The sequence below is a fragment of the Aulonocara stuartgranti genome (genome assembly GCF_965226115.1).
Source record: "Aulonocara stuartgranti genome assembly, chromosome: 12".
NCBI lineage: Eukaryota > Metazoa > Chordata > Actinopteri > Cichliformes > Cichlidae > Aulonocara > Aulonocara stuartgranti.
Window position 1 is genome coordinate 5,214,329 of NC_138948.1, and position 20,249 is coordinate 5,234,577.

At 42.2% G+C, this 20,249-nt stretch overlaps 2 protein-coding genes and 1 long non-coding RNA gene across 4 annotated transcripts; 2 read left to right on the top strand and 1 right to left on the bottom strand.

The window, feature by feature from the left end:
- Positions 1 to 6,526: 6,526 nt before the first annotated feature.
- LOC309718546 (uncharacterized protein) lies at positions 6,527 to 13,947 on the top strand. Of its 2 annotated transcripts, XM_082553907.1 has the most exons (15): positions 6,527 to 6,679; positions 7,441 to 7,643; positions 7,798 to 7,869; positions 8,025 to 8,262; positions 8,437 to 8,543; positions 8,676 to 8,844; positions 9,188 to 10,103; positions 11,028 to 11,146; positions 11,235 to 11,357; positions 12,019 to 12,084; positions 12,206 to 12,294; positions 12,968 to 13,073; positions 13,271 to 13,376; positions 13,525 to 13,586; positions 13,680 to 13,947. In XM_082553907.1, exons 5-15 carry the CDS (start codon positions 8,524 to 8,526, stop codon positions 13,770 to 13,772), a joined length of 1,869 nt encoding a protein of 622 aa, XP_082410033.1. In that variant the 5' UTR covers positions 6,527 to 6,679; positions 7,441 to 7,643; positions 7,798 to 7,869; positions 8,025 to 8,262; positions 8,437 to 8,523; the 3' UTR covers positions 13,773 to 13,947. The 2 variants fall into 2 exon arrangements, with proteins under 2 accessions (XP_082410033.1, XP_082410034.1); XM_082553908.1 differs by lacking the exons at positions 6,527 to 6,679; positions 7,441 to 7,643; positions 7,798 to 7,869; positions 8,025 to 8,262; positions 8,437 to 8,543 and adding an exon at positions 9,034 to 9,094 and having other exon boundaries at positions 8,739 to 8,844.
- A 1,184-nt stretch (positions 13,948 to 15,131) lies between these two features.
- Positions 15,132 to 20,044, top strand: LOC309719571 (glutathione S-transferase theta-3-like). Its single transcript, XM_082555747.1, has 5 exons — positions 15,132 to 15,613; positions 16,165 to 16,252; positions 16,760 to 16,916; positions 18,791 to 18,967; positions 19,667 to 20,044. The coding sequence occupies exons 1-5, from the start codon at positions 15,505 to 15,507 to the stop codon at positions 19,865 to 19,867; spliced, it is 732 nt and encodes a 243-aa protein (XP_082411873.1). The 5' UTR covers positions 15,132 to 15,504; the 3' UTR covers positions 19,868 to 20,044.
- On the bottom strand, positions 16,815 to 18,862 carry LOC309719572. Its single transcript, XR_014280267.1, has 2 exons — positions 18,752 to 18,862; positions 16,815 to 17,602 (listed from the first exon to the last, which is right to left on the bottom strand). It is a non-coding gene; the product is annotated as an uncharacterized lncRNA (long non-coding RNA).
- Positions 20,045 to 20,249: the final 205 nt, after the last annotated feature.

Genomic DNA, 20,249 nt, shown 5'->3' on the forward strand with positions numbered 1-20,249 from the left:
TGTAGGTAATGTCCTCAAGTTCTGTATAACCACTTTTTCCTCTCTCTGTGTTTGTTTCTCGTCTGTTGTTGTGTGTGTTTGTGTGTATTTGTCTCTTTCAAACAGGTGCCGGTCCTCACCTCTGCAGTGCTGCCGTCTCCTGTAGCGCTGCATGGTTCTAAGCTAAGTTTCCTTTCCTTTTTCTGTTCTCTTAGTTTTTGTCTTCAGGTTTGAAGTGTCTGTGTTGTGCAGCTGGTCTGGTCTGTCTCTAGACAGTTCACGCTGCACCCACCAGTAAATGGTGGAGGCTCACAGCGACATACTCAACACACAAGTTTCTGAACTCTGCATGAGGGTTTCTCGGACGAAGTGAGGGCCGTGAGGCACAGCTCCCCGTCCCCCGGTGACCCTGCTAGGTCCACCTTCTTAGGGAAACCCTCTGCAGAGGAGCCGACAGAGCCAGGAACTTGTGAGTTGTGTGTGTCCACTCAGGCATCATTCATGCTTGTTCTGTAGGCAGTTCCTGTCAGAAGGAGGAGGCACAGCAGGAGCGTCGGGGGGCGGAAGACGGTGCCTCAGTGCCTCTCTCCTTCTGACATTGTTAAAGAAAACCCAACAAATTTATAATTATTTATATATTTACATGTAGGTAATGTCCTCAAGTTCTGTATAACCACTTTTTCCTCTCTCTGTGTTTGTTTCTCGTCTGTTGTTGTGTGTGTTTGTGTGTATTTGTCTCTTTCAAACAGGTGCCGGTCCTCACCTCTGCAGTGCTGCCGTCTCCTGTAGCGCTGCATGGTTCTAAGCTAAGTTTCCTTTCCTTTTTCTGTTCTCTTAGTTTTTGTCTTCAGGTTTGAAGTGTCTGTGTTGTGCAGCTGGTCTGGTCTGTCTCTAGACAGTTCAGGCTGCACCCACCAGTAAATGGTGGAGGCTCACAGCGACATACTCAACACACAAGTTTCTGAACTCTGCATGAGGGTTTCTCCGACGAAGTGAGGGCCGTGAGGCACAGCTCCCCGTCCCCCGGTGACCCTGCTAGGTCCACCTTCTTAGGGAAACCCTCTGCAGAGGAGCCGACAGAGCCAGGAACTTGTGAGTTGTGTGTGTCCACTCAGGCATCATTCATGCTTGTTCTGTAGGCAGTTCCTGTCAGAAGGAGGAGGCACAGCAGGAGCGTCGGGGGGCGGAAGACGGTGCCTCAGTGCCTCTCTCCTTCTGACATTGTTAAAGAAAACCCAACAAATTTATAATTATTTATATATTTACATGTAGGTAATGTCCTCAAGTTCTGTATAACCACTTTTTCCTCTCTCTGTGTTTGTTTCTCGTCTGTTGTTGTGTGTGTTTGTGTGTATTTGTCTCTTTCAAACAGGTGCCGGTCCTCACCTCTGCAGTGCTGCCGTCTCCTGTAGCGCTGCATGGTTCTAAGCTAAGTTTCCTTTCCTTTTTCTGTTCTCTTAGTTTTTGTCTTCAGGTTTGAAGTGTCTGTGTTGTGCAGCTGGTCTGGTCTGTCTCTAGACAGTTCACGCTGCACCCACCAGTAAATGGTGGAGGCTCACAGCGACATACTCAACACACAAGTTTCTGAACTCTGCATGAGGGTTTCTCCGACGAAGTGAGGGCCGTGAGGCACAGCTCCCCGTCCCCCGGTGACCCTGCTAGGTCCACCTTCTTAGGGAAACCCTCTGCAGAGGAGCCGACAGAGCCAGGAACTTGTGAGTTGTGTGTGTCCACTCAGGCATCATTCATGCTTGTTCTGTAGGCAGTTCCTGTCAGAAGGAGGAGGCACAGCAGGAGCGTCGGGGGGCGGAAGACGGTGCCTCAGTGCCTCTCTCCTTCTGACATTGTTAAAGAAAACCCAACAAATTTATAATTATTTATATATTTACATGTAGGTAATGTCCTCAAGTTCTGTATAACCACTTTTTCCTCTCTCTGTGTTTGTTTCTCGTCTGTTGTTGTGTGTGTTTGTGTGTATTTGTCTCTTTCAAACAGGTGCCGGTCCTCACCTCTGCAGTGCTGCCGTCTCCTGTAGCGCTGCATGTTTCTAAGCTAAGTTTCCTTTCCTTTTTCTGTTCTCTTAGTTTTTGTCTTCAGGTTTGAAGTGTCTGTGTTGTGCAGCTGGTCTGGTCTGTCTCTAGACAGTTCACGCTGCACCCACCAGTAAATGGTGGAGGCTCACAGCGACATACTCAACACACAAGTTTCTGAACTCTGCATGAGGGTTTCTCCGACGAAGTGAGGGCCGTGAGGCACAGCTCCCCGTCCCCCGGTGACCCTGCTAGGTCCACCTTCTTAGGGAAACCCTCTGCAGAGGAGCCGACAGAGCCAGGAACTTGTGAGTTGTGTGTGTCCACTCAGGCATCATTCATGCTTGTTCTGTAGGCAGTTCCTGTCAGAAGGAGGAGGCACAGCAGGAGCGTCGGGGGGCGGAAGACGGTGCCTCAGTGCCTCTCTCCTTCTGACATTGTTAAAGAAAACCCAACAAATTTATAATTATTTATATATTTACATGTAGGTAATGTTCTCAAGTTCTGTATAACCACTTTTTCCTCTCTCTGTGTTTGTTTCTCGTCTGTTGTTGTGTGTGTTTGTGTGTATTTGTCTCTTTCAAACAGGTGCCAGTCCTCACCTCTGCAGTGCTGCCGTCTCCTGTAGCGCTGCATGGTTCTAAGCTAAGTTTCCTTTCCTATTTCTGTTCTCTTAGATTTGTCCTCAGGTTTGAAGTGTCTGTGTTGTGCAGCTGGTCTGGTCTGTCTCTAGACAGTTCAGGCTGCACCCACCAGTAAATGGTGGAGGCTCACAGCGACATACTCAACACACAAGTTTCTGAACTCTGCATGAGGGTTTCTCCGACGAAGTGAGGGCCGTGAGGCACAGCTCCCCGTCCCCCGGTGACCCTGCTAGGTCCACCTTCTTAGGGAAACCCTCTGCAGAGGAGCCAACAGAGCCAGGAACTTGTGAGTTGTGTGTGTCCACTCAGGCATCATTCATGCTTGTTCTGTAGGCAGTTCCTGTCAGAAGGAGGAGGCACAGCAGGAGCGTCGGGGGGCGGAAGACGGTGCCTCAGTGCCTCTCTCCTTCTGACATTGTTAAAGAAAACCCAACAAATTTATAATTATTTATATATTTACATGTAGGTAATGTCCTCAAGTTCTGTATAACCACTTTTTCCTCTCTCTGTGTTTGTTTCTCGTCTGTTGTTGTGTGTGTTTGTGTGTATTTGTCTCTTTCAAACAGGTGCCGGTCCTCACCTCTGCAGTGCTGCCGTCTCCTGTAGCGCTGCATGGTTCTAAGCTAAGTTTCCTTTCCTTTTTCTGTTCTCTTAGTTTTTGTCCTCAGGTTTGAAGTGTCTGTGTTGTGCAGCTGGTCTGGTCTGTCTCTAGACAGTTCAGGCTGCACCCACCAGGAAATGGTGGAGGCTCACAGCGACATACTCAACACACAAGTTTCTGAACTCTGCATGAGGGTTTCTCCGACGAAGTGAGGGCCGTGAGGCACAGCTCCCCGTCCCCCGGTGACCCTGCTAGGTCCACCTTCTTAGGGAAACCCTCTGCAGAGGAGCCGACAGAGCCAGGAACTTGTGAGTTGTGTGTGTCCACTCAGGCATCATTCATGCTTGTTCTGTAGGCAGTTCCTGTCAGAAGGAGGAGGCACAGCAGGAGCGTCGGGGGGCGGAAGACGGTGCCTCAGTGCCTCTCTCCTTCTGACATTGTTAAAGAAAACCCAACAAATTTATAATTATTTATATATTTACATGTAGGTAATGTCCTCAAGTTCTGTATAACCACTTTTTCCTCTCTCTGTGTTTGTTTCTCGTCTGTTGTTGTGTGTGTTTGTGTGTATTTGTCTCTTTCAAACAGGTGCCAGTCCTCACCTCTGCAGTGCTGCCGTCTCCTGTAGCGCTGCATGGTTCTAAGCTAAGTTTCCTTTCCTTTTTCTGTTCTCTTAGATTTGTCCTCAGGTTTGAAGTGTCTGTGTTGTGCAGCTGGTCTGGTCTGTCTCTAGACAGTTCAGGCTGCACCCACCAGGAAATGGTGGAGGCTCACAGCGACATACTCAACACACAAGTTTCTGAACTCTGCATGAGGGTTTCTCCGACGAAGTGAGGGCCGTGAGGCACAGCTCCCCGTCCCCCGGTGACCCTGCTAGGTCCACCTTCTTAGGGAAACCCTCTGCAGAGGAGCCGACAGAGCCAGGAACTTGTGAGTTGTGTGTGTCCACTCAGGCATCATTCATACTTGTTCTGTAGGCAGTTCCTGTCAGAAGGAGGAGGCACAGCAGGAGCGTCGGGGGGCGGAAGACGGTGCCTCAGTGCCTCTCTCCTTCTGACATTGTTAAAGAAAACCCAACAAATTTATAATTATTTATATATTTACATGTAGGTAATGTCCTCAAGTTCTGTATAACCACTTTTTCCTCTCTCTGTGTTTGTTTCTCGTCTGTTGTTATGTGTGTTTGTGTGTATTTGTCTCTTTCAAACAGGTGCCGGTCCTCACCTCTGCAGTGCTGCCGTCTCCTGTAGCGCTGCATGGTTCTAAGCTAAGTTTCCTTTCCTTTTTCTGTTCTCTTAGATTTGTCTTCAGGTTTGAAGTGTCTGTGTTGTGCAGCTGGCCTGGTCTGTCTCTAGACAGTTCAGGCTGCACCCACCAGGAAATGGTGGAGGCTCACAGCGACATACTCAACACACAAGTTTCTGAACTCTGCATGAGGGTTTCTCCGACGAAGTGAGGGCCGTGAGGCACAGCTCCCCGTCCCCCGGTGACCCTGCTAGGTCCACCTTCTTAGGGAAACCCTCTGCAGAGGAGCCGACAGAGCCAGGAACTTGTGAGTTGTGTGTGTCCACTCAGGCATCATTCATACTTGTTCTGTAGGCAGTTCCTGTCAGAAGGAGGAGGCACAGCAGGAGCGTCGGGGGGCGGAAGACGGTGCCTCAGTGCCTCTCTCCTTCTGACATTGTTAAAGAAAACCCAACAAATTTATAATTATTTATATATTTACATGTAGGTAATGTCCTCAAGTTCTGTATAACCACTTTTTCCTCTCTCTGTGTTTGTTTCTCGTCTGTTGTTGTGTGTGTTTGTGTGTATTTGTCTCTTTCAAACAGGTGCCGGTCCTCACCTCTGCAGTGCTGCCGTCTCCTGTAGCGCTGCATGGTTCTAAGCTAAGTTTCCTTTCCTTTTTCTGTTCTCTTAGTTTTTGTCTTCAGGTTTGAAGTGTCTGTGTTGTGCAGCTGGTCTGGTCTGTCTCTAGACAGTTCACGCTGCACCCACCAGTAAATGGTGGAGGCTCACAGCGACATACTCAACACACAAGTTTCTGAACTCTGCATGAGGGTTTCTCCGACGAAGTGAGGGCCGTGAGGCACAGCTCCCCGTCCCCCGGTGACCCTGCTAGGTCCACCTTCTTAGGGAAACCCTCTGCAGAGGAGCCGACAGAGCCAGGAACTTGTGAGTTGTGTGTGTCCACTCAGGCATCATTCATGCTTGTTCTGTAGGCAGTTCCTGTCAGAAGGAGGAGGCACAGCAGGAGCGTCGGGGGCGGAAGACGGTGCCTCAGTGCCTCTCTCCTTCTGACATTGTTAAAGAAAACCCAACAAATTTATAATTATTTTTATATATTTACATGTAGGTAATGTCCTCAAGTTCTGTATAACCACTTTTTCCTCTCTCTGTGTTTGTTTCTCGTCTGTTGTTGTGTGTGTTTGTGTGTATTTGTCTCTTTCAAACAGGTGCCGGTCCTCACCTCTGCAGTGCTGCCGTCTCCTGTAGCGCTGCATGGTTCTAAGCTAAGTTTCCTTTCCTTTTTCTGTTCTCATAGTTTTTGTCCTCAGGTTTGAAGTGTCTGTGTTGTGCAGCTGGTCTGGTCTGTCTCTAGACAGTTCAGGCTGCACCCACCAGGAAATGGTGGAGGCTCACAGCGACATACTCAACACACAAGTTTCTGAACTCTGTATGAGGGGTTTCCCCGACAAAGTGAGGGCCGTGAGGCACAGCTCCCCGTCCCCCGGTGACCCTGCTAGGTCCACCTTCTTAGGGAAACCCTCTGCAGAGGAGCTGACAGAGCCAGGAACTTGTGAGTTGTGTGTGTCCACTCAGGCATCATTCATGCTTGTTCTGTAGGCAGTTCCTGTCAGAAGGAGGAGGCACAGCAGGAGCGTCGGGGGGCGGAAGACGGTGCCTCAGTGCCTCTCTCCTTCTGACATTGTTAAAGAAAACCCAACAAATTTATAATTATTTTTATATATTTACATGTAGGTAATGTCCTCAAGTTCTGTATAACCACTTTTTCCTCTCTCTGTGTTTGTTTCTCGTCTGTTGTTGTGTGTGTTTGTGTGTATTTGTCTCTTTCAAACAGGTGCCGGTCCTCACCTCTGCAGTGCTGCCGTCTCCTGTAGCGCTGCATGGTTCTAAGCTAAGTTTCCTTTCCTTTTTCTGTTCTCTTAGTTTTTGTCTTCAGGTTTGAAGTGTCTGTGTTGTGCAGCTGGTCTGGTCTGTCTCTAGACAGTTCAGGCTGCACCCACCAGTAAATGGTGGAGGCTCACAGCGACATACTCAACACACAAGTTTCTGAACTCTGCATGAGGGTTTCTCCGACGAAGTGAGGGCCGTGAGGCACAGCTCCCCGTCCCCCGGTGACCCTGCTAGGTCCACCTTCTTAGGGAAACCCTCTGCAGAGGAGCCGACAGAGCCAGGAACTTGTGAGTTGTGTGTGTCCACTCAGGCATCATTCATGCTTGTTCTGTAGGCAGTTCCTGTCAGAAGGAGGAGGCACAGCAGGAGCGTCGGGGGGCGGAAGACGGTGCCTCAGTGCCTCTCTCCTTCTGACATTGTTAATACATATACAATGGCGTAATGTGTAGTCTTAATTTGCACTAACCGATTTAATTAGCTTGACCTTTCTTTGACCTATTTAACCCCGGTTAAATGGCACATGTGCGTTTATTAAAGTAAAAGTTTTAAGGTTTGCTATTAATTAGACAGCGTTAACTAAGAACTGTTTTTGTCTTTTTATAGCTTAACTACAATATATTACGTCGTAATTACTTTTGGATTGGTATGTGCCACACCCTTTTACGCAGGTGTACCCACTGTTATTTAAATTACATATGTGGAAAATTACTGACAGCAGGAAATTTGGAATTAAACTACTTCGAATTGATATTTGCATTAAAAATAAATCCATTATATCTGAAGGCCATTAGTCATAATGACTTTACACACCCATCACTTTTTTTAGTATCAGTAATACAGTCTTGTGTGTGGCATAATCTTTTTGGTTTCTGAAGTAGTCATACTGTCATAAATATAGATAACCAGTCCAATAGTCACCCCAAAATTATATCACATACATAATTGATTCATTACATTCAAGATGTATTGTCATGACTTTTACCACATATAGACCTGTCGTGGTTTAAACAGCTATAATAAACTTTTCTATTTTCTTGTTTATGTTTAGGGGAGCAGCTGTTTTACTGGCGCTACAAAGGCACAGACAAAACCATAAAGACAACGGTAGTTTGTGGGGCTGATGAGGCAAACACAATTTTTTCAGATTTTCATGCCAGTCCTACTGGGGCCCATTGCGGGCAAACAAAAACAAGAGAAGCCATTTCAAAGCGGTTCTACTGGCCAGGGATGTCAGTGGACATCAACAATTGGGTGGGTACTCCAAAACAAACTCTATGTAATTTGACTACCGCTAAATTATTTTAAGAGGAACACAGCAATGTTTCTGTATCTCTCAAAATAAGTTATGTAAACCTTGATCATCAACTATTGTGTTTGTTATTGAATTGCTTTTATTTTTGATTAGGTTTCACAGTGCGCACTTTGCCAGGCAAGTGCTGCAACAATTAAAAAACCAGCAGAATACATTCCGATAAAGGTTAGTCATCGACCATAGCAAATAATCACATTTAATCACACAATGTTTTCATTGCTTAGAAACCTACTGATTATATACTTGAAAAAATTATAACAGTAGACTAGCATTCTGTGTAATTTCAGTATTATTAACTTAACTATGATTTTCTTTTTAAGGTCTCTCAGCCATTTGAACTGGTTGGGATGGACCTCATTGGAAAACCTACTGAAACCAACAATGGACATCAATACATATGTGTTTTTATTTATTATTTTACAAAATGGCCACAAGCATACCCTTTAAAGTCAAAATCAGCCGGGGAAGTGACAAACTGTCTCATAAAATTCGTCCACCAGTTCGAAGCCCCGAAAAGGATTCTTACTGACTGACCAAGGCAAAGAATTTGTCAATTCTGTAAGTACTTTAGTCTTTGGCAAAAATATGTGAACTCATATTTGAATAATTTTTTGAAAATGGTTAATTTTCTGGTCTTTATAAATCTGTTGTTGAGATATTAGTATGACAGCTGTTTATTTAAATTCTTATTGTAATGTGCTTATAGCCAGTGTATATAACTTTCTTTTGCAGCTCAACAAAAGGGTTTGCGGACTGTTAAAAATTAAAAGAAGCCTCTGCTCCCCTTATCACCCTCAAACGAATGGGCTGGTGGAGAAAATGAATGGCACCATCCAGAGGTAAATTCTTGGAGTACATGTTATACATTTATGGGGGTTCCCTTCAAACAAAACATTAATGCATGACATTAAACTATTAAAAAATGTAAATGATCTTTCATATGAATGTCTTCTATGTGCTTTCATTGTCAGAGCCCTGTGTAAAGTCGTTGGCGACCAACCAGAAATGTGGGATGAGTACCTGGATGCTGTAATGTTTGGACTCAGAACTAAAAAACAAGTGACCACCAAATACTCGCCTTATTACCTAATGTTTGGCAGAGAGGCTCGCTATCCTTCCGAAATCCCAGAAGAGTTCATGGTATGTCTTTTTGTCTGTGACAAACTACACGGAAATCCCACACAACGAAACTTTTTTAGTTTTTGAGGCGCAGGCAGATCAGTTTCAATGGATGCTATGTCACCGCCATAAAAGGACAACAACACTGAATATTTCTATGGATTGTTCCACCCCTTAATAACAGTTTTCTTCATGTCCAATCAATTCCAGGATACACTGAAGCTTTGCCAGAAATACATTGTGTCTTAAAACCTTACCAAAGACACTTAATGTAAATTTTCACTGTATTTCTCAGTTCTTTTATGTATTATCTGTGTATCATACACAAATTATAGTAATGATAGACATGTCTTTTGATTCAAAGGTTGATGAGACTGTGGAAGACATTGTGGGGCAGGAGGAGGTGTCGGAAGACATTCAAAAGCATCAAAAACTGTTGGAACTGGTGAAGGACAACGTGGTCAAAGCTCAGGAAAAAACAAAGGGCAAAATAAAAATGATGAAGAGAGATGTCGTCTTCAAAGTTGGTGACAAAGTTTTAAGAGCTAACATAAGAAGCCAGCAGAGGAAAGGGGGGAAACTTGAAGCAAACTTTTTAGGCCCTTACATTATTACAGCAATCCAAGGTAAAAGTGCAGATCTTCAGGATTCCAATGGGACAATCATTCCAAAAGTAAATATTGACCAACTAAAGTTAAGCAAAGACAGCATGCCAAGAGTGCCACACCGGGGTTTAAAGAAAACAGCAGCCACATTACTAACAGCACAACCAGGTCCAGCAGCACCAGCATCTGCTCTAGCTTCACAGGCTACAGCAGCACCAGTGGCGGTAGCACCAGCACCTCCTCCTAAAGCTACACAGGCTACAGCACCAATGGCATCACTTACATCACTACCAGTTCAAACACAACATCCATCTCCAGTTCCACAAGGTATACCAATAACGGTATCAGAACCAGAGTCAGGAGCAACAGCACAGAAAGTGAACGAACCACCAGAACCAGCCACAAGTGCTACAGCACCAGAACACGCTACAGCTCTACAAACCGAATCCAAAACAGCAGCCGACCCAGCCTCAAAGACCATAACAGCAGACCAGGCCTCACAGACCACAACGGCAGACCCGACCACAACAGCAGACCCAGCCTCACAAACCACAACAGCAGACCCAGCCTCACAGACCACAGCTCCAAATGCTACAACCACACAAGCCTCAGGTCCACAGATTACAGCCCAGCAATCTACAGCACAAACCATAGAACCAACAGTTGCAGAGAAATGTAAATAAATATGCTATTTTTTTATTTTTAAAAAAAGGACTTTTGTTCCTATGACAGTGTTTGTTTCAGTACTCTGTAGATCATGGCATAGGAAATTTTACACCTTTAAAAAGATTTTGTTAGGTATATTTCCTAACAGAATATTTAAATTTAACAATATGTTAATGCTTTAAAAAAACATTCATGGGGCAAAACATTATAGAAAACTTGTAAAAGGATGTAAGCCACATGTGTAAAATTACACAAATGAAAAAGTGAGTCCTTCAAAACTGTGAATCTTTCTTTTGTTGTTGTGTAACCCAGAATGTTCATGATTGATATTGTACATCTGATGTACACTAAGAGTGAAAAGTTTGGACACACCTTCATTTTAATGTTGCTTCTTAATTTCCTTGTCTATTTTGTAGATTCATTGTTAGAACTCGAGGCATCAAAACTATGAATGGACACATATGGAGCACTAACCCTAACACAAATGATGTAGTAAACCAAAAAGTATGAAAGAACCAAAAATATGTTTTATATCTTAGATTCTTCAAATTAGCCATGTAGCTTCAACTAAACATAATTTTAAAAAATTGTTGTAATAGGTGTTTCTGCTGGAAAAAAGATATGATAGGGGGCAAGAGCATTTCTATTGCTATGTATTTAAATTTCTTTTCTTTTATTAATATGAATTTATTTAAATTTCTTTGTAGAACATTGCAAGTGTAACTTTACCCCCAAATAAAAGCAAATTTAAGTTCTCCTTTTTTTTTTTACAAAATACAATGTTAAACCATGTGCCCATTTTATCAGCGTCTTAAAAGTATTTACCCTGAAACACGTCTTTTGTCAGACAACTACATAAGAAATTATGCATTTGAAATTTTGATTTACATTTAGTCCTGCTGACTTATCTCTTTTTCTCATTACTTTTTGTAGATATAATGGATGCCTGGGCTGGAAAGAGTCCTCACATTCTACTCTCCAGAATTGGTGCTTACAAATTATTCTACTGGGATATCCAACAAATTGGTCCAGACATGGAGTTGGAAAGTGAGGTACAGTGATCTTTACTGACAACAATGCAACTATCAGTGTTTTATTCATTGACAACAGTTAACAAATGTTTACATTTTGTATTCGCAGTCTATTAATGCATATCTTGCGATCATGGTGAGACAATGCAATCGTCATAATTCAGCAAAAGCAGCATTCATTGATTCATTTTCAATGACTGCCATTTGGAAGAGAAAAGCTCCAAGACTCAAGGTAGGTATCTCTAGAAAGAATCTTGTGTGTATTGTTTAAGTATCTCAGATCATATCCACATCCAGATTTAGATTGGATAACAGCTTATGCAGAAAGAATGAATTGAGACTGGGGTTAGTAGATGTGGATAGTTTATTAGACTTGACAGTTCTCTTTTGTTCTCTGCTTGTCTGGTTTCCTCCTCTTTTTGTACACACTCCAATCAATGCTTGATTTGAGATTTTCAAACATTTGGGCTAATATCTCTTTTGAAATCATCAACACTGCTTCATCTCTTTAATAGGTACCTTTTTATTATCAAGTGATTCATACGTCACTGTTAAAGAGGCTTAAGAAAGCATTAAACATTATTCTGCAGATGGTAAAAGGATCGCATTGAAAATGATTGAAAATGAACTCCATGTCCAAAAAAAATCCTTAGAAAGACCTTTATTAGTCTTGGAGGAAGTAATGTGCAAAACCACTTATAAAAAATATAAGATAGTCCAGCTTCTTGCACAGGTTAAAGAAATGAGGGGTGAATCATGGCTGTCGCAGAGTACTTTATAAGTGGATGATATATAATATATCATAAATTGCTTTAATAAAAAAGGACTCTAAACAACATGTTATTGCATTTCTTTCTGAAGTGAATATTTTTATTGTTTTGTTTCAATTTAAGATCAAACCCATGGAGCATGAAGTCATTCTGGGAATTGTAAATGAACATCATCACTGGACATTAGTGGTAAAAAAATAATTGCATTTACAATATTCATCAAATCAGTTTTATAAGACAAATGCATGGCATGCAGATAATCTTAAGTCTTGAATTATTACATGTAATTCTCCACATAATTTTACTGTAGGTCATTTACCCACAAGAAAAGAAGTCACTGTATCTTGATCCACTCGGAGAAACTAAACAAGGTATCCAAAATTGTTTGGAATCAACAAGGTAAGGATAAATGTTGAAATGTATTTTGACCCTTTATTAAACGCTTTGTTGCTGTTGTTATTTTTGTGTTTATTATGACAATTATAAGTATGATGTCAATCAAAAAAAATTTAAAAAAAATTGGCACTCAAAATTAAAAAAATAGCAGCAACAGGTTTGAATTTTTGTGTTGGCCTTCTGATATTGTGGTGTTATGGGTTAATTTTGCCTTTACAGAGAAGTCTCCCCATGTTTCAATGTTTATTTGAGGACCTGATGTCTGTATGAGATGATGTTTTTACATTAGAAAATATAGCACGGGGAGAATAATGTTTAGTAGTCGCATAAAGTGTTGCGGAGGTTTAGCACTAAAACATCAGACAAATGTCTAAAATAATTTCACATAGGTTATACATGTGTGAATTTCATCTTTGCTCCTCCTCCACATCTCTTCAAAGTGTACTGTGTAAGTGATTGATTTCTATATCATGGGCGGAAACGGGAAAAAAAAAGCACAAGTAATTGTCCACGGAAATGCGTTGTAGACTTTTAAAAAGTAATGATTTTAACAAAACAGTGTGGTCAGTTCTTAACTTGATGTTCAACAGACACTTAAGCTCTCCATACTGTTCACCTTCTTGTGTCACCAAAATTTTAAAACATGTTATTTGTTTTTATTGTACTTATCTTTCAGGGCATTCATGCGAAAAAAAGGATGCAACGTCTCAAGATGGACTTGTGACACAGTCAAACACCCAAAACAAGTGGACGCTACCTCATGTGGAGTCTTTGCATTGAAAGTACGAGTCTTAACCGAAATACATACATATATACGAGAATATTGGAAATGTTGTGTTGTAATAAATGTTAATGACAGGAAAAGGAATATAAGATAATTACACAATAAAAGAAAGAAATTGATTCACAGGAAACAAATTACTATAAAATAACATTTACGATATTAGCCTATTTAGTCATCTTAGAATCTCTTTTTCAGTTTGCTGAAAAGATCTTGCGAAAAGAGTCAATAGACTTTCCGTCTACAAAAAAGGCCATAAACACACACAGGCTGCAAATTGCCACCACTCTTCTCCTAGAGACAGGTAACTCATTTTCCACCATTCAATGTTCTCACATCATGAATATTTTCATCATGATGGCTGTAGAAACAAACCATATAGTTGTTTGAATGAAGTAATAAGTGCAGTAGGTAGTATACTCTATGTGCTATTTTTTCACTTTTTAAAACAGATGACTTGACAAACATCTGTCATTTCTGCGGGGAAGAAGAGCATGAAACTGACAACAAATGGGTAATGACATCAAGAAAGACTGCTAAATGTTATGATCAATTCCCATAAATGAAATTTTAACATTGGGATTTGTAATTATTTATTTTTTTACAGATTCAGTTTGAGATGTGTTTGCAGTGGTTCCACCAGCTCTGCGTGAAAAGCCCACCACCAGAAGATGTGTTTATTTGTCTCGCTTGTACATAGTTGACACTAAAGGTCCACAGCTAGTGTTCTTATGGCACACATTGTCGAGAACACATATCTACATATATAGATGTTAAATTAAGAAGTCTAAAAAAACCAAATGGTCTCCAAAGTTACTGTAGTTATTAGTTATACTGTTATTTATTTTGCAAATAAACTCTTTCGTGATAGCAAAACCAAGGTGCATTATTGATGGGGGGGGGGCACACATTTTGGCAGCCGATGCCACACAGCCTGATAAAATCTGTATCCCTCCATAACTTTTGCTGTGAATAAGACTGAAGGAAACTGTTTCCAGGGCCTACTCCGTGGATCGGCTTCCTCCGAGGCGTGGACGTCTATCAGCAGAGAATGTACCTTCACCTATCAGCAGAGAATGTCCCTTAGTCTGTAACACAGTCAAATATATTCTCAAGTAATATTCAAGCATGCCATTCAGCGTGTTAGTACGAGCAGCTCGGGAGCAGCTTGGGAGAACAAGAAAACAGAGACTGCTTTAGATTGTCTTCCCAAAGTGACTCAACTTTATTCACAAGTACAACAGTTTATATAGAGGGTAAAATTCATGAGACAGCAGATTTATCAGTTTAAACCAGTACAGACCAAGATAAGGCAGCGTCTTCCTGCCCTTGGGTGAAGAAGCATCCTTTGTGTAGTTTATTAGTTCAGCTACAATTGTGATTATCTCAGCGACATATTTTCAAGGCACAAAACGAAGAGTTCTTTCATTAGTGAAATCTGAAACAAACCATTTGGCCTTCAACAGGCGTCTAAAAGATTAAGAAACTAATGTAGCTGAGGGAGTGATCTCTGTGGTATTTCAACCTTGTTGAATGACAGAGTTTTCCTGTATAATGTCACTATAAAACAATATCCAGTAAATGCTCCCATGGTACTAAAATACCTAACAAAGACATCTTCTCCAAAGTTACTGTACTTATTGGTTATACTGTGACTTATTTGGCAAATATACCCTTTGGGATGGCAAAGGCAACATGGATTACAGATGGGGGGGGGGTTGATTTTGATTTTGCAAATAAACTCATTCGTGATAGCTTCGCTACAAAATGTAAACCGAGTGTAAATTCACTGGAGAGCGACGTGTTTCCATGATCGCATCTGGTTTTACAGTATTATAGTATCAAAGTCTTTTTCTAGACAAAGTACTCCCAGCAGGTTATTTCAGTGTACAGTATAAGGTAAACTGTCTTCCACACGGCACATTACAATGTCACGAAACTAATATTAAATTCATCGAGTCTGCTGTTTTCCAGCTTTTACTCTTTATCGCGTCGACTGCAGATCAGTGACAAGTAGCGTACAGAACGGAGCTGGGCAAGTGGCTCCTCCTACTTTGCGCGCTCCCGTGAATGGGGAAACAATTTTTGACGGGGGTAACTACTTTGGCACTGTACTAGTTTTATTTTGTTGTATTTATCCGCGACCGGTCCGTGAAAATATTGTCGGGCCGTGGCGCAAAAAAGGTTGGGGACCGCTGAGCTAAGAGACCCATAAAGTAGATGAAAAAGTGACTAGAGTTCATGAAATGTTTGGTTAAGTTGAGACCAAAGCTCAGATTGCTCAACCATTGCTTACTTTGAACGATCACTATCACTTAAACGTTAGTAGGTCATGTAGCAAGTAGAGGCGGAGTTCTGGTCAGACTATATCAGGCTAGGCAGGAGAGTAGCCACAACACAGAGGGAAGCATCTGCAGCCGTCACATTCCGACATGATGGAGCTCTATCTCGATTTGATATCCCCACCTTGCCGCTCTGTCTTTCTGTTTGCCAGAGCGCTCAGGATTCCCTTTGAGTTCAAGGTTGTCGACCTTGCCACAGGTAATCTTGCTGGGGACAGAGATGATAGTTTATATTTGACTCATGCATGCTTTTGTAAAAGTTTCAGCTCACATTCTAAAATAGTAGCATTTGTATATTTTGGAAAAAAATATAGAGCTAAATGATCTGTAGACTTTGAACTCCGCTTGTTCTCTTTGTCTGCGAATAATTTGGACTGGAAAAGGATTTCGCAAGAGTTCAGAGGAGATGAATGCCCCCACGGCTTTTAACTTGTGCTGTAATTGCTAACATTCACAAAATCTCCCTCTGGGATATCAGTTTACATTTTTCACATTTCACCCAGAAAGAGTTTTGTTAACTCTGAGATACCCGACTCTTTAAGACAGGGACGTTTTTCAAGCAAGTAAAACAGGGAGAGAGAAAAACCCAAGACAAAGGAACAGAGAAACATTGCAATGCTTTCTGCTTCCAGACAGTTTAGTCTGTTTGATCTCTTTTCCCACATTCTGAAACAATTTATGGAGTTGTGCAGTCTAGACCTGTTTTTTTAACGTGTTGTAACGTGTGCATGGATTCTGTGTTTGTCTCAGGGCAGCAGTACAGCAAGGAGTTTGGGGACCTCAGCATCGTGAGAAAGGTTCCTGTCATGAAGGATGGAGGCTTCATTCTGACTGAGAGGTACATCGGGCGTCTGAGTTTTGGTCTGGCTTCTTTACACATTATTTAAATGATATAATTATATACATAATTTAATTGAAATACTTTACTTGTCCTGTATCTCTGACATACTTTACTTAGATTGCAGCATAGCTAATATCACATGTTCCACATTTGTGCCTTTTGGACCATTGTGCATGCAGTTCTGTGCCACGTTAAACAGCTTCCTGTGCATTTACTGTAATTGTACTAAGAGTACATCTAAGAAGTCTATGCCTCAGTGTTGCTCAGTGAGTTTTGAGTTTTTCACTTGTTTGATACTTGGCAGTAATTGGCAGATATTTGTGAGAGTAATCTAAATATGGTCATTTACAGCTCAAAAAACAGGACTGTGACATCCTAAATGCTAAAACTGAACCTACAAAACAGAGTTTCTCAAACTAAAAGATAATTAAGAATCGTTAAATTCAGCACTTTAGCAAGTAGGGGTTAAAACATCATTTGTTTTTGTTCTCTCTTGTGTTGCAGTACTGCGATCTTGGAGTACCTTATGCAGAAATACTCGGGGTCAGTGGCAGATCACTGGTTTCCTGCTGATCTGCAGCAGCGAGCACGTGTGAACGAATATTTCTCCTGGCAGCACATGAACCTCAGAGCTCACTGTTCAAAGGTCTTCCTGCTCAGGGTTCGTGTCCCAGTTCAATCAACTGTCCTCACCTGACGCTTTTCAACACACACATTTCATCAGCCTCGTTTGTCTGATTGGTTCCTTTTGTAGATATGATATGATTTACGGTCCCCACTGACACGTCTGTTTGGACGTTTCAGTGGACCAGTTTCACTTTGGATTTAGACTTTTGCACCAATTTAGAGTTGACTCTTCTTTCAGAGAAAGGCACAATGTGGCACAAAGTCAGCAGCTTTGCATGAAGTTTAAATGACACAGGGTGGCTGAGCTGAAAACTGGCACTTCTAAAAAAACCACAGAATAAGCACCATTAGTACAATGTTTTGTTTGTAATATTTACAGTAATACTTTCCAGTAAACAGTGTGCCAGGATATCGAGATACTTCACAGGATCACCTGCTGGTGCCACAAAAGGAAAAGTCAAAAAGTGTATCCTCTGCGTGCTATGAATGTCCATCCAGTAAATGTTGAGTTTATGACCACCTGGCAGTCAGACACTAACAATTAAAGATTTTAAGCATAACGATATCCAAAAGAACATTTGGAAATCTATGCACATTCCACACGGAAAAACATTTAAAAGAGTCAACTAAGAAAAACAGAAACAAAACTAAACAGAAAAGTTTGAAGCTCTTTCTTTGGATCAGCAATAACTACCTCTCTTAGGCTCTTGACTGCATTGCCTTCTTGAGCTCTCAGCGAAGGCGGTCGCACTTTCTCCTCTCCTCCTCACCCTTATCTTCCCTGCTTCGCCTCTATGTCCTTGTCTTGTCTTGTGTGAATTTACTTTCCCTGGAACAGTCTCTCACTGCCCGCTGGATTCGAAGCGACGGGACGAGGTGCGACCTCTCACAAGAACGTAATATGGTCAACACCTTGGAGACGCTTACAGCTGCTGTGAAGGCTCAAAACAACACCATTGAGCGTATGAGGGGAAACATCAGAGAGAGGCCTGCTCAAAATGAGACCCTTGAGCGACAGTTGGAAAACATCGCGGAACGGATCACTGCAGTTGTGAGGTCTCAGAATCAAAAGACTGACAACACCACGGAACAGAAGTTTGATACCATCATGGGGAGGCTCGCAGCTCTTCAACGGGAGATCGAGAGACCAGCCTCGGAGTGCTAGAATTCGAGCTGCTCACAAAGGAGAAATCAACAATATTCAACATTTGGACACCACGGCCCCAGCTGCAGGCCCAAGGCTGGAGCCACCAAAACAACTCCCTGATAACGACTGTGTGATGACTATTCTTCCCGCCCCATGAAGGACACCTGGATTGGCTGGAGGACTGTTTACTTAGCCTGATAGGCCGAAGGACACTGTCTCAGCTAAACTATGGACACACACACACACACACTTACACTGATAAGCACTCACTCATCCCCCTCCCTTTCCAACGCCTTCGATGCTTGTGCCCTACCGGGGATGATAGCAGTCAACTGGACCAGCACAGATGCTGCAGGACCGGATGCGCTGTCTACGCCGGCTCTCTTACCCTTTACCCGCCCCTGTTGCTTGTCTCGTGTTTCTATGGTGTATTGATAGTCATGTGCTTTTGTGCTGAGGTGTTTTTTCTTTTATCAAACTGTTCTCCCACTAGGAGCTCAGTCTGAGTGGAGTTTTTTTTCTCCTCCTCTTACCTCATGTAGTGTATTTTCGTTGTTTTTTCCTATCAGCCTACCTTCTGACATGTCTCCCCAATGTGATGTTTGTGTAAAGTTGGTCAGAAGGTTCCTTTGTGAGTGCGCATGCGCCATTAGCGTGCTGCCTGCTGTAACCCCTAATTTCCCTCGGGATGAATAAAGTATTCTGATTCTGATTCTGATTGCCGGTGCCAACAGTTAATCTCTGTGTGTCTGTGATGGCAGGCTCTGTATCAGATTGTCATGGACTCTGAAATCCCGAAGGAGACGATGGACTTTGCTGTTGAGAATGTGAAGCAGTCGCTCAACTTGCTGGAGGAGAAATTCCTCCAGAGTAAACCGTTCATCCTCGGGGACAAAATCTCTGTGGCTGATGTGGTGGCCATAGTGGAGATCATGCAGGTACTAATATTTCCATCACTACTACTGCTTCTGTCGCAGGATTTCTACTTTGCCTGTCGTAACTAATTTTAAAACTAAAATTATAAGTAAACACTGCGTATACATTAAACTCCCACAGCGTGTGTGAAGAGGGAGCTTTAAATCTCTTCTCCAAGAGTCTTGTCACATTTAAGCCAATTGAAATCATTCGTGTGTACAGGTTTTAATCTTTAGTCTTTAGTTTAGTCATATCCATGGTACTGTGCTCAGTTGGTTTGTGTTACCAGTCCATTGTGGTCGAGTTAAGTTGTCTTAAACTGCAGTTTACTCCGGGTCTAAATCCCTTGGACTTGGTCAAAAGTCGTATCTAACTGTTTTCATGGACAACATTTGGCCTTGACTGGCAGCATTGACTTGTGATGAGTTTGTGATGAGTACCTCAACTCATCTGCATGTCTAGCATATAAAACCATATTTAAATTAGGGCCACTCCTACATTAAGCCTGCTTCACATGGAGCACATTAGGGCCAGATGATAAGCGTGTAGCTGGCAGACAGTCATAACTGCAGTATAGTCCATCAGGTGAATTGTCTGAATGAAAATGATATGCTCGGATTGTTCTAACTTTATTTTGTCTTCTGAGTTTTTATTTGTTGTTAAATTCTAACAATTGCCAGCTGATTTCCACAAATATAACTGCACTATTGTCTGTTTTGCAGCCTTTTGGAACTGGTTTTGATGGGTTTGAAGGTCGCCCGAAGCTGATCGCCTGGAGGGACAGAGTGAAGAAAGAGCTCGGTGAGAAGTTATTTGAAGAAGCTCACGAGGCGCTCATGAAGTCCAGCAACATGCCACAGAAGCTGAAGAACAGCGGCAATTTTGCCCAGCTTAAACCTATACTGCAGAAGCTTTTCCACTGAGGAGGTTTCTGTATGCAAACCGACAAAATCAAACTTTATTGGTCGGACTGATCAGTCCAGTTTGTTTTTATTGGGATGTTTTCATACTTAAAGAAATCATGAGCATTTAACCATCTGCACTTTGTACAAAGAAAAAATAAATAAATTTACATCTGATTAAAACTAAGTTGTCAGCCAGTCACAGAATTTCTGGAAATCACTTCTTATGTAAGAACAGATTTAGACATTTTTCCATTTAGACAAATGTAACGGGTGAAATACTTTGAATAACAAAGCCTGTGGCTATCACAAAGTCAAGATAAGGTCACAAGAAGGCTATCCTCCCCAGAAAATATTTTAAAACCTGATCTTCAGCTTTTCCCCCACAGATCTGTGATACTGA